Source organism: Neofelis nebulosa, chromosome 12 (assembly GCF_028018385.1).
Source record: "Neofelis nebulosa isolate mNeoNeb1 chromosome 12, mNeoNeb1.pri, whole genome shotgun sequence".
Lineage (NCBI taxonomy): Eukaryota > Metazoa > Chordata > Mammalia > Carnivora > Felidae > Neofelis > Neofelis nebulosa.
In genome coordinates this window covers 7,209,559-7,222,661 of record NC_080793.1, presented here as the reverse complement: position 1 = coordinate 7,222,661, position 13,103 = coordinate 7,209,559, and the positions used below count along the sequence as shown (strand labels likewise).

General features: G+C 53.1%; 1 protein-coding gene across 1 annotated transcript in view; it reads left to right on the top strand.

The window, feature by feature from the left end:
• PTPA (protein phosphatase 2 phosphatase activator) overlaps positions 1-13,103 on the top strand; it is a 31,297-nt gene that overhangs the window by 3,537 nt on the left and 14,657 nt on the right. Inside the window, exons 2-5 of the mRNA XM_058693854.1 lie at positions 2,567-2,664; positions 6,089-6,175; positions 10,809-10,934; positions 12,701-12,818. Of these exons, the coding sequence (XP_058549837.1) occupies positions 2,567-2,664; positions 6,089-6,175; positions 10,809-10,934; positions 12,701-12,818 (429 nt within the window). The remainder of the gene's footprint in view (positions 1-2,566; positions 2,665-6,088; positions 6,176-10,808; positions 10,935-12,700; positions 12,819-13,103) is intronic.

Below are 13,103 nucleotides of genomic sequence, written 5' to 3'. Positions count from 1 at the left end.
TGTTCCAGAACCTTCTTAGAGCCCTGTCCCCTTTATACATGCAGCCAGTGTCAACTTGGTTTTAGGACACATTTATCATATGTTGTGAATGACTCTTTCTGGAGAGTTTGTGTTTTTTATTTTATTTATTTATTTATTTAAAACAATTTTTTTAATGTTAATTTATTTTTGAGAGGGAGAGAGAGACAGACAGACAGACAGACAGACAGCACAAGTCGGGGAGGGGCAGAGAGAGGGAGACACAGAATCTGAAGCAGGTTCCAGGCTCTGAGCTGTCAGCACAGAGCTCGATGCGGGGTGTTTGGAACTCATGAAATCATGACCTGAGCCAAAGTCGGATGCTCAACCGACTGAGCCACCCAGGTGCCCCAAGATAGTTTGTGTTTTCAAAAGAAGGCATTAACTAATACCACAAATCTTCAACAGTACATTCAGGCATGGCCCCTCTATCCAGGTCCCTTGGCTCTAGGTGTATTTTGGAATTCAGAGTTTCTCCGATTTCAGAAAGCAATGCCCCATAATCAAACAAAAATCCTTTCGCAGCAAACTGTAAATTCCCTAAGAGAGATCTCTGCAAAGCCTGCCAATGTCCTCATGTTGGTTTAGGCTTAAGTTTTGTACCAGATGAATTTGTGCCGAACTTTTTTAAAACTTTGGGTATTTGGAGCTTTTTGGATTTTGGAATTACAGAGATTTAGGGCTTATTTTTCACAGCATCACAAAGTGAAGGGGATCCTGCAGTGTGGGGAAGAGACTTGTGGCTAGAGAGGCCAGTCATCCAAGCAGTCAGCTTTGGTGCTAAGTTTCCCTCTAGGTCAGTGCATGGAACTGCCCTGCGTTTTCCTTTCCTCAACTCCTGCCAGTATAGAAACTCTGTTTAAAATAGGTGTTTTTTGGGGCGCCTGGGTGGCGCAGTCGGTTAAGCGTCCGACTTCAGCCAGGTCACGATCTCGCGGTCCGTGAGTTCGAGCCCCGCGTCAGGCTCTGGGCTGATGGCTCGGAGCCAGGAGCCTGTTTCCGATTCTGTGTCTCCCTCTCTCTCTGCCCCTCCCCCGTTCGTGCTCTGTCTCTCTCTGTCCCAAAAATAAAAAAATAAAAAAATTAAAAAAAATAAAATAAAATAAAATAAAATAGGTGTTTTTTTTTTTTTTCTGTCTGATTCCAAAGTACTGTGTGCTAGTTTTTTTTTAAATCTTTTTTTAATGTTTATTTATTGTGGAGAGACAGAGCATGAGCAGAGGAGGGGAACTGAGAGGGAGAGACAAAGAATCCAAAGCAGGCTCCAGGCTCCGAGCTGTCAGCACAGAGCCCGACGCGGGGCCCGAACCCACAAACTGTGAGATCATGACCTGAGCCGAAGTCGGACGCTCAACCGACTGAGCCACCCAGGCGCCCCTCCATGCAGTAAACACCTTTATATACCTCCTTGTGCATTTCTGTGAGCACTTGAAGGGTCGATGCCTACAAGTAAAACTGTTGGCTCAGGGGCGCCTGGGTGGCTCAGTCAGTCTTGATTTCTATTCAGGTCATGAGCTCATGGTTTGTGAGTTTGAGCCCCGCATCAGGTTCTCACTGGCAGTGCAGAGCCTGCTTGGAATTCTCTCTCCCTCTCTCTCTCTCTCTCTCTCTCTCTCTGCCCCTCCCCCACCCCTCTCTCTCTCTCAAAGTAAATAAATGAACTTTTAAAAAAAAATTAAAAAAGAAAAAAGAACTGTTGATTCAATGGGTATATGTGTTTTTTTTTAAATTTATTTAAGGTTTTTTGTTTTTTTTTTTTTAATGTTTATTCTGAGAGAAAGAGCATGAGTGGGAGAGGGGTAGAGAGGGAGGGAGACAGAAACCGAAGCAGGATCCAGGCTCCAAGCTGTTAGCACAGAGCCCGACTTGGGGCTCGAACCTGCAAACCCTGAGGTCATGACCTGAGCCAAAGTTGGGGCCACTCAGGCGCCCCTGTGTGGTTTCTACTTCAGAAGCCAGTGCTGAGTTGCTCCCTCAGCAGATTCTGCCAAGACTCCCACCAGCAGTGCAGGAAAGTTCCTGTTTTCCCTTCACGGTCGCTGCTGGATGTTTTCAATATGCCAACCTGATTTGGAAAAGCCATCTCGTCCAATTTACATTTCTTTGCTTATTCAGAGGTTGGCAGCGTTTTTTCAAATGTCTGTCAGCCATTTGTATCTTCTTCTCGTCTTTGAATTGCCTGTTTATGTCTAAAAGGTCGACTTGGTTTTATTTTTCTAACCATTCTCTGGTTAGGGAGCTGGAGGTGGGGGGTGCGGGCATGGTGGAGCCACTGAACTTACCACTTGTAGAGGGGACGGCCGGTACTGTGGGGTCTCCTTGCCGAGTAAGGAAAGGCTTAACAAGCCATTACTCTGTCCTGGGAGTGTACGTCTGGTTTACTGAAGGGACTGGATATGGGAGCCTTGGTTTAAAAGTGTGTGTGTGGGGGGGGGGGGGGGTGGGGAGGGAGAGGGAGACAGAAAGGGAGGGAGAGAGGGAGAGGGAGAAAGTTGGGTTGGGGCTAAGATTCTATTTATCTGTTTGCTTTTTCACTTTCTCTGTCAAGATTCTTCGGAGGATACCCCTCCAGCCACTCAGAACTTCATCATTCCAAAAAAGGAGATCCACACGGTGCCAGACATGGGCAAATGGAAGCGTTCTCAGGTACCAGTGACATCTGCACTGTAGGGTCAGAGCTGGGATGACAAACTTGGGCTTTTTCAAAGACGGTGAGCTCCTGACCTTTCTTGCTCTTGGAACCGGAGCTGTCCCTCTCTCTCAGGGGGAGCACTCAGAGAACGCTTTAGTGGGAAGGTCTCTGGGGTCTGGGGCCAGGGTAACGCTGGAGAGTTCTGCTCCTGGTTCTCATAAACCATCATCCCTTGAGTGTTGTCTTCGCCGAACATGAGTGTCCTAGGTGATGACACGGGTCACTTTGATTCTTGGTTGTAGGTTACAGCCAGTCAGGGAGCCAGCGTATCAAAGAGAGCTGAGGTTACCGTGTGGAAGCTTAGGCCCGGGAGGCGGCTGAGCCTAAAAATACCAAGGAGCTGGGACCTAGAACAAGGAGGAGTACAGACCAGCCCTCTGTGCTGCTCAGTCCAATGGTGGGCAGAAAATAACAGCTTCTGCCTCCCAGGCTTCTGGCACAGGCTGTGGAAAGATTGGGATTAAGAAAAGAAAGTCAGTTTCAGATCCACGGGGAAAGCCTTGGTCCCAGCTCCAGCCAGGTGCCTACACCTGGTCTGCACAGCGGGGGTGGGGAGGGTCACTTCTGCAGAAGGACAGATTCCCCGTGGGGAGTCTGCTGGGCTTATGCTGAGCCTGCACCCCCACCCAGCGTTGCCGTGCTTGGTCCTTCTTGGAGCTGTGCAAGCCTTCTGGCTTCTCTTTCACAAGCTTGCCTTCTAAATATTTGGAGATGGTTAACATGTCTTTTCTGTATTGTGTTCCCCCACCAAGTCTTTGCCAGGATCAACACCTTAGTCCCTTCATCTGCTCAAAGGGCACAGTTTGAGTCCTTTTGTCATCTCGATTGTTCTACCTCGGGATTTCTAAACCTCTGCACTATTGACATCTTGGGGCGGATAATTCTTTGTTGTAGCAGGCTGTCCTGTGCCTTGCAGCGTGTTTAGTAACTTCCTTGGCCTCTCCCCCTGCTAGATGCCAGGAGCACCCTTGCCCCTGGTTATTACAACCCAGAATGTCTGCAGACATTGTCAGAAGTTGCCTGGGAGCCCCATCGCCTGGGTTGAAAACCACGAGTCTACCCCCAAATGTGACTTTAGTTCCTTGCCTTCCCCCTGGATGTTTTTTCCAAGGAGGATTGGGTATTCATGGTGGGCCAAGTATTATTGTTATTATTTTTTTTAGCTCATTTAATCTTCACAAGAACTCTGGGAAGTGGGCTCAGTGGTCATCTCCCATTTTGAAGGTGAGAAAACTGAGGCCAGGAGATAAAGAGATGTAGGAAGGTGGCAGAGTTGGTAAGTGGTTGGGATGAGGTTCAGGATTCACACTCGGGTCCTCTGCCTCCAGAGACCCAGGGGTTGGGAGCCACTATGCTTTAGGCCACAGATCAGCAAATTACTGCCTGCTCATCTAATCTGGACCTGGGCCTGGTTTTGTAAATAAAGTTTGAAATACAGTGAGTCTTATTTGTTTAAGTATTTTCCATGGCTGCTTTCCCAGTACAGTGGCAGAGTTGGGCAGAATCGAGAATTTGTGAGCCAGACTTTGGGGCCCGCAGAGCCTAAGATCGTTACTCTTTGGTCCTTTGTAGGTAAAGTCGTTGACCCCGTTGTAGGCACCAACATTTTTCGAGAAGTGTTGGTTACTTTTGCTTCTGGAGTGTATGTTGAACGATACTGGATAGAAGCCTTTCGCTTGTCGGTCAAGTGTACGGGCCTCTTGTGGGTGGATGAATGGCTCTGTGCCGTGGCCCACACAGTTTCACTAGGCCGCAGAGCGCAGCAGCCAAGAGCATGAGCTTGGGGCCAGGGAGGTCAGAGGTTGAAGCCCAGGGCCGCCATTCCTTTTCTTGTACTTAGGCAGCTTGCATAACCTGGCCAAGCCTGTTTCCTCTACCATAAAATAGGCTTGTTTGGAGGCCATAATGACACAAAGGCCAAAAAGTACCTGGCTCAGCGCTAGGCATCCGTGAGCCTCGCTGAGCGGCAGGCAGCGTTTAACAACTGTTACAGTGATGAGGGTGGTGGTGTGGTGGAGACCTTGCATGTCATGTTTATGAGAATGAGCGGAGCTTTGGTCAAGAGACCCAGACCCATGCGGGAGCAGGGGCCACGGAGGGCCACACTGCCCCTTGCCGCTTCCTGTCTCTGTCCCGGTGTAGTTTGTAGGAATGACCGTGAACGCTAGCTGCCGGCGTGACGAGGGCTCAGACCTGCTCTGCGACCCCTCGTTTCCACTTGTTGCTGTTCCACGGGCTGTAGGAAAGGCCTGGTGCAGGAATGCTCCCTTCTAGACACTGAGTGGTCAGTTCTCGGGGCTTGCTGTGGCTGCTGCTGGCATCCTTAAGGCTTGGAGAAGGAGGAAGGAAGGAGATGGGAGGCAAAAGAGAAGAAGAGGAAACAGGACCAAACCGAAGTCACCTGCTCTCAGAATTCCCTCTTCAGGGGCCTGCACCTCAGTGCTTTCTTTTGTTTTCTTTTTTCTTTTCTTTTCTCTTTTCTTTTCTTTTCTTTTCTTTTCTTTTCTTTTCTTTTCTATGTTTATTTTTGAGAGAGACCGAGCACAAGCGGGGGAGGGGCAGAGAGAGAGGGAGACTCAGAATCCGAGGCAGGCTCCAGGCTCCGAGCTGTCAGCACAGAGCTCGACGCAGGGCTCGAACCCATGAACCGTGAGATCATGACCCGAGCCGAAGTCAGCCGCTCAGCCGACTGAGCCACCCAGGCGCCCCTCGGTGCTTTCTTAACCCCTGTGCTGGCAGCAACGGGGAAGAGAGCGCCCAGTTGGAAGCTGGGGATGGGTGTGCCGGGAGACCTGGCCATAGGCAGAAAACAGTTTCTTCTCCTGGGAGCAGGGGGTCTGCACTGCAGGCTGACAGCCTGATCTGTCTGGTGGGGGAAACTTCTGGAAGACCACCAGGTCTTGCCGGTATTCCTGCGCTCCTGGTGATAGGGTATAATCGTTGAGCACTTGGCTACACAGCCTTGGAGTAGGCCTTGCTGGGTCCTGGCTCCACGTCTAATGAGATCTCGGTCTTAGGAGACCTTGGGCGGGTCTCCTCTCCTGAAGCCTTGGTTTCCTCATCTATGAAATGGGGAGAGTGACCGGGTCCGCCCTGTGGAGTTGTGTGAAGGAACTGCTGCCAGTAGTGGTGAGCGCACAGTAAAGTCTGGCCCGGGGTCCAGGCGTCACCGCGGTCACTGGCTTGCCAGCCGTGCAGGATGGAGGGTAGTGGTGGCGAGTCTGGCATTAGCCTTCAACCTCTGCTGCCGGCCGGCTGGGGGCCGGGGCCAGCTCGGGGTGCTTCGGTAGCCGGGTGGGGCTGGGGCTGGCCCGGGTCGTAGGGGGCCGTGGGTCTGACACCCCTCTCCCCGTCCCCACTCCCCGCTTTGTTTGGTAGGCGTACGCTGACTACATCGGGTTCATCCTGACCCTCAACGAAGGTGTGAAGGGGAAGAAGCTGACCTTCGAGTACAAAGTCTCTGAGGTAGGCACAAGCAGGGAGCCTCTCCCAAAACAGCCCATAGAGTCGTGTGCTCGCTGCCCACGGCGGGCCAGGGCAGAAAATGAGATCGTCCAAGCACACGTGCGGGTTGGCGTTTTGGTGTCTGTATGGCCGATCTTTTCTGCTCTGTTTTGTTCAATCTGTGAATTGACGTATGTTTATAAAAATGGGATCAAGCTAAACATGCCGCTTGATAGCCTGCATTTTTGCTAACTGGTGTTTTTACGTAACTTTTTAAATTAAAAAAAGATCGCGAATGAAGGAAGCGTGCTCGCTTCTGTTAGCGAAAGGGTCACTAACAGAAGCGTATTAACTGCGGGCTGACCTCCGCCTATGTTCCGTCTCCTACCCAACTTCCCAGGGCAGCCCTGGGCACAGTTCGGGGAATGTCACCCAGACCTGCCCTCTGAGCTCCCCCTGTCCCTCTGCCACCGTGGAAACGGCTGCCTCATCGAGCCGGCCCTCATTTGCTTAAACAGCCCCTAACTGTGGACTTCTCGGTTGTGTCCCTAAATGTCTCTGCTCTGAATGTCTCTGCTCTGAACATCTCTGCGTATAGATCTGTGGGCGTTCTTCCCTGAGGGGCCCTTCCGGAAGTGGGGATGTTGAGTTGAGGGTGCACACGGCAGGGTGGGTGCTCTCTGGCTGCTGTTTCGGAGACGGGGTGTTCGTGAAGAGAGGCCGAGAGCTGCGGGGAGGTGTGGGGCCTGCAGGCTGTTAGCTCTTGCCGGATGCAGTCTCCCACGGCCGGGCCCCAGGCCTCCAGTGGCCTCTTCAGTTCCTATCCCAGTTGGCCCATAGTCACCTTGAGACTCTTATCTCAGACACCAGGGTGCAAGTGGCCTCTCAGTATCCCACCCTGTTGGGCCAGGCCTGGCTCTGTCACGACCGGGTCTCTCCACCTGTCCCGAGGCTGGCATTGCCCCACTGGCCCTCACACCCTGCCCCGTGAGAGCTGCCCCTTCCTGGGCCGTAACTGGCTGCTGGGTGGCTGAGGTCTCGTTCTGTGACTGGAGGGGAGCCAGGCCTGTGCTGGGAAGAGACAGCCTTCTCCTGGGAGCTGGCCCACTAGTGATTTCGTGGGTTGGGAGAGAGTGGGCTCGTCCTTGAGCCTGTGGTGAGGGAAGCTGGGCTGGGCTCAGTGGGCGGGAAGTATGGCAGAGGAAGTCTAATTACAGGGGGATGTTCTAATTACCCTGGCAGATCCTGAGCTGCCAAATCCCCCTCAGGTCCCATAATTGCCCCTGACACTTTGATGGTAGACTCCACGCCAGCCAGGTGTTGTCCTGGCTCAGGAGCTGTTCTTTTGGCGGGATCGCAGCATGCTTAAGTGCTCGGGTTCTGGAGGCAGGCCGACTGGGTTTTGATAACCTCTCCCTTCCGAGCTGAGTGGCTTTGTCCCTCTCACGCTCTCGCTCTTCATCTGTAGGCGGAGGAGCCAGCAGACCTACTCATGGCCCCTGGGGGAGATTCGCTGAGCTCTTCCTCGTAGGGTTGTTGGTATAGTGCTCGGTGCGTATTGCACACAGCGGGTGACATTGTCATCGTGAGGTCTTATCACTAGCTGTTTCTCAGGTCTGAGTTCTAGGAGTGATATTATTGCTTCATTTGGAGGCTCTTCCTGAGCTGGGTGGGGTTCATCTCAGTGCCGGGGTCGCGGGCTGCCTCTCATGTGCTGGGCAGAGGTGACTAGTTTGGCCTCCAGGGGCCTCCCGGCTCCTGTCCTCAGTTGTTAGGGCATTGGAAGGAGCGGCTCACGGCACGTGGTCTCAGCCCACAGACGGCATGTGGTCTCAGCCCACAGACGGGGGCCGAGGGCCACGGGCTGCTCGGAGCTCCTACTTCCTCCCATTCCTGCTTCCTGCTGCCGCTGCCGGGATGGCAGCTGGGGAGAGGGCAGCACGGCCTTGGGTGTCGGGGCCTCCAGACCAGCAGCAGCAGAGGGAACAAGCAAGGGCGGTGTAGTGAGGCTGTCTAGACCCGCATTTAGAAGGCTTTTGTTAAGTTTGAGATTCTATCTGTCCTAATCTTTGGGGGTTCAGGTGTTTGATTTTTGTAAAATGTGAGTAGATAAGAGGCTTGGTTTCGCTGCTGTTTGGTTGGATTTTTAAGTTGGAGGCAAAGAAGAAGAAGAAGGAAAAAAAAACCCTGGCAGGTAACGTTTGGGAGAAAATTGTACTGGTCCGTGAAATCCAAGAGGAGGCATTTGGTTTAAGGAAACGGAGGGTAGCTCAAATGGTTGTTTGTCCTTCCTGGGGGCTCCGGCCCACAGCACCCCCCCCTCCCCTTCAGCCCCTCTGCCTCAGTCAGACAATAGAGGCAGCCCCTGTGTTCTGAAAGCCCTCTCCGGGAAGAGCTAGGAGCCTTTTAATTATTCATCGCCCCAGCCGAGCCAGCAGCTGGGGCCTGGCTTCCGCAGCCTCCCAGCGCCTTCTTTATCCCCTTCAGTGCCTTGCCCACCACGGAGATCACCAGGGAGTTGGCCAGGCTGGTGCTTCCCTGGGGCCAGGATTACTGAGCCATCACTCCCAAGTCCCAGTTGCTGCGTGGGGTCAGGCTTGCTCTGGCCTTACGGGTTCCTGGTGACCTGGTTCTTCGCAAAGCTGGCTTTGGCAGTGCTTTCTGTCACATTTCAGCTGGGCAGCTTTAGTCACCCTGGCCCTCTGCCTCGGCCAGGTCTACAGGGAACTTCTCCTCTTGCAGGTAACTTTTACTCTCCTGCACCGCCAAGCATAGAGAAAGGGAGGTGAGGGATGGCAGCAGTCAGGCCAAGGTCATGTTGCACAGCACCAGGGGGCGCCATTGCCGTGGACCGCAGTGTCTTTTGTGCCCCTGGAACTGTGGGCGGGGAGGGTGCAGGGTGGGGGCGCTGGCTGACATGTATTCTGTTGGCTCAAATCCACTCCCCCCACCCCCACCCCCCACCCCAGCTCTCAGACTGTTCCTCTGCAGGGCCTTGCAACGCAGCAGTGGACCTGACCGTGCCTCGTGTTCCTCCTCACAGCTTCTCATGTGGGTCCCACCCTGGTAGCTCGTAGTATCGGGGGTTCCTGTGTGTGCCCAGTGGACGCAGGCAAGACCTGCTTCTTGGCAAGGTCCGCTTTCCCAGGGCTGTCCACTTCCGCACACGCTCTGCCCTTGTGCCCTCTGCTAGCCTTTTGTCGTGGCCTATTTGCTTACTCATTTCTTGATTTTGCAAGCCACAGGCAAGAAGGAGCCCTTTTCTCGCTAGCCCTCCCAGACCTCTGTCTCAGATAGCCTCACCTGGTTTCCTCATTGAGTAACATTGTGTGTGCTAACGCTGCCCTGGCCTGCAGCACCGATTCCACGCCTCGGTTCCTGCCTGCTGTGGGAAAAGTGTAGGGCAATGGGCTCCCAGACACCGCAGCCCCACAAAGCATCGCACAGACTCGGCCCTACAAAGCCTCACAGGGGTTTGTACCTATGACCCGGCAGGTCCACGGAGTGGGAGTTAGCAGATTGTTGATGGGAGTGAGCGTATATTTGGAAATAACCCAAGCATTTAGCAGTGAGGGATTTGGTAAAAAATTATGGCACGTTGGCGCAGTGAAATGCTATTCGCGTATTAAAGGCTATTGTAAGACTGAGTTTACGTGTTGAGGTGGAACGAGGCTCATGAGGCACTTGACAAGGCTACAAGGCAGTGTGTGTCCCGTGACCTGTGTTTTATTTTTCTTTTTTGTGAAGACTGGCAGATGTGTGTGTGTGTGTGTGTGTGTGTGTGTGTGTGTGTGTGTGTGACCTGTGTTTTGGAGCCCGTGTGTGTATAAACGTATGCCACGGCCCCCGCCTGGCACTGCACTGGCAGCCTCTGGATTGCGGTGTGGTCCCGTCCCAACCTTAGGAGGTGTTTATCATCACACCCGTTTCCGAGGTCAAGAAACAGCTTTGATGTCTACAGAGTTGTCAGATTGCTGTGTTCTGCACCGGAGACTAATCCCATATTGCACGGCAGCAGCGTTTCACTTAAACAAACAAACAAACAAACAAACAAACAAACAAACAAAAAACCCAAACACAGGCTCTGAGAATTCAAGCCACTTTCTCAGTGTCTCGCAGCCCCTGATGGCATTTTCAGGCGGATTTGAATCCAGGTCTGTCGGCCTTTAAATCCACGAGAAACAGTAGAAAACACTATAAAAAGACAAAATTGGAGACTACGTTAAAATGTGAATAGCATTTATTCCCGGGTAGTGGGATTTGTCCTCTTGCTTTGACGTGGCTGTTTTCTGTGACGAGTTGGTGTCATGTACCCAACAGGAGACCCCAGTACAAGGTACTGAAGCAGATCGGGACTGGGGTTCTTGCTTATCCAGCAACTTCTTCTTGATAGGCTGGCTCTAGGAGACCAGGTGGTGAAGCCACTCCTGTCCCTTCAGCCACATGCTGGTCCCTTTCTGTTAAGCTCACTGTGCGCCCCCGGCCCCTCCTTCATATTCAGCGTGGTCAAGAAGAAAGGGGGACAGCCAGGAGAATGCCACTTAATGCCATGCCTAGGGGTCATTGTCCCCTGGCAGTTGGGACTTCGCTCTGTGGCTCTAGCTGGAGGCCACTAGCGATTGTGGCTTGGCCCCCTCTATTTTGTCCACTACAGGCCATTGAGAAGCTGGTCGCCCTTCTCAACACGCTGGACAGGTGGATCGATGAGACCCCTCCGGTGGACCAGCCCTCTCGATTTGGGAACAAGGCCTACAGGACCTGGTATGCCAAACTCGACGAGGTGAGGCTGCCCCGGGACATGCTTGGGGGCTGGGCTAGGGGTGTGGGAGACTTCGGGGATCTCAAAATCACTGGGGAGTTTGTTAAACAGCAATTCCATTTGCCAAAAATACGAACGCATTTACCCTGTACCCCAGCCGTCTTCTGGGAATCACTGCCGTGGAGGCCCCCTTCTCAGCACAGTGCTGTTAATCAGGTCCGCGTTTGCATCAGTGATAGATTCCAATGTCCCAGGTGTCCGTGTGCAGGGCATCAGTTGAATAAGCTAGTAGATCCACCCTGGAGTACTACGCAGCTCTGAGAAAGACGAGGAGGCTGACTCGGGAGCACAGGGGAAGGTGCTCTGGGATTTGTTGTTCCGTTGAAGAGGAGTCTGGGCTCTGACACGCGGTGAGCTACTTTTTGGCAGGAAAGAGACAAATAAAAAGACATGTTTGTGTTGCTCAGTTTGCATAAAGAAACTCACTGGAAGGATGCACAAGAGGCTAATAAAGCTGTGGTTTCTCTGAGGGCAGGGGAGAGTGGGGAGGGGGACAGAAACTTCTCAGTGCATCCCTTTTATAATGCGTTTGTTTTTGAATCATGTAACGGTGATACCTGTTCAAAGCAAGCAAAAAAATAAAATGCAGGATCCTGGGCCCTGCCCTTGGAAAAACAGCCTTTAGGGTAGAGACTAGGAAGCCTGATTTTCCCCAGGTCCCCAGGAGATTTTCGGGTGTCCATAGACTGAACTTAGAGAAACTTGGGTCCTGATTTGTCTGGCTCAGTGTTTTTGCCTGGAGCAGAGGGGAGTCCCAAGGACCCAACAAAATACCGTCCCTGCCTAAGAGCAGCTTGGGGCTGCCTCTGGACTCTAAGAGGGCACATGGTCTTTTTTTTTTTTTTTAAGATTGTGTGCAGTTACTGGCTTAAAGGAAGTTTAACACATCATAGCTGTACAGCTTGATGGATCTTCCTTCCTTCCTTTCTGTTTTAAAGGAGATAGACGTTTATTGACTACACCGCCAGGGGGCGGCGGGCAGGACAGCAGAGGAGAGGCTGTCTGCAACCTCGACAGAGCTCAACCCATGTTTCTACTCTTGCACCCACCACCTGTATCAAGCGATAAAACATTCCAGCCTTCTAGCAGGGTCCTTATGCCTCCTTGAGTTGATATCCGCCAAACTCCTCTGATTTCTGTCCCATAGATTAGTCTTACCTGTTTTTGAACTGCCGACAGACGTGACTTCTTTTGCTCAGTGTCACGTCTCTGAGATGCACCCGTGTTGTGCGGAGCAGTGGCTCTTTTCCGCTGCGGTGTGGTGCCCCATCACATAACCGGCCCACGATCTGTTGCTGATGGACGCTGCAGTTGAGGGCTGTTCCCACATTTGGGCTACTGTAAATGCTGCTGCTGTGACCATTCTCGCACGCGTGTTTTGGTGGACGTGTGGCACACATCCTCGCTGCCCTGGGGACGTCAGTGACTTACCAGATGGGGGCAGGGGGTTGGATGGCTTCTTTTCCATTCCCTCCTATCTTGTCCCAGACCCTTGTCCCCTGGAGGAAGGCTCAGCAGGCTAAAAGCCGCCCCGGGTCGTCTCTCTGTAGCGTGAGAGGTATCAGAGGAAATGTCTCCCTCCTCCTCTTTCTGCAGCCAGTCGGAGCAGGGAGCCAGGCCGGCCTGGCGTGGCCAGCCGGGACCCGGCCAAGTGCTGCCCCTGGGTGCCTGCCCACCGGGATGCTGCCTCATCTGCTGCCACCACTTTGTGTCTCTTGTGTTATCAGGAAGCAGAAAACTTGGTGGCCACGGTGGTCCCCACCCATCTGGCAGCTGCCGTGCCCGAGGTGGCCGTTTACCTAAAGGAGTCCGTGGGGAACTCCACGCGCATCGACTATGGCACAGGTACCCGCCACGCCGTGTTTCCTTGGCTTCACTGCGGCCTCTTCTTGGGCTGCTTCCTTCGTGCCCTGGCTCTTTTCGGGGCCCTCTGAGCAGGCCACCTTTCAGGGCCAGCTGGGTGCAGCGCCCCCGGGTCGCGGTGCAGGGAGGCCCGGGGCTCCCTCCGCGGCTCTGTCGTGGTCCACCAGGGGGCGCTGCTGCCACGTGCATGGTGTCTGTGTGCGGCCTCGGTGCTCTTCTTTGTAAAGCCGAGCTCTGTGAGCTCATCGCCATCGCAAGATAATTTAT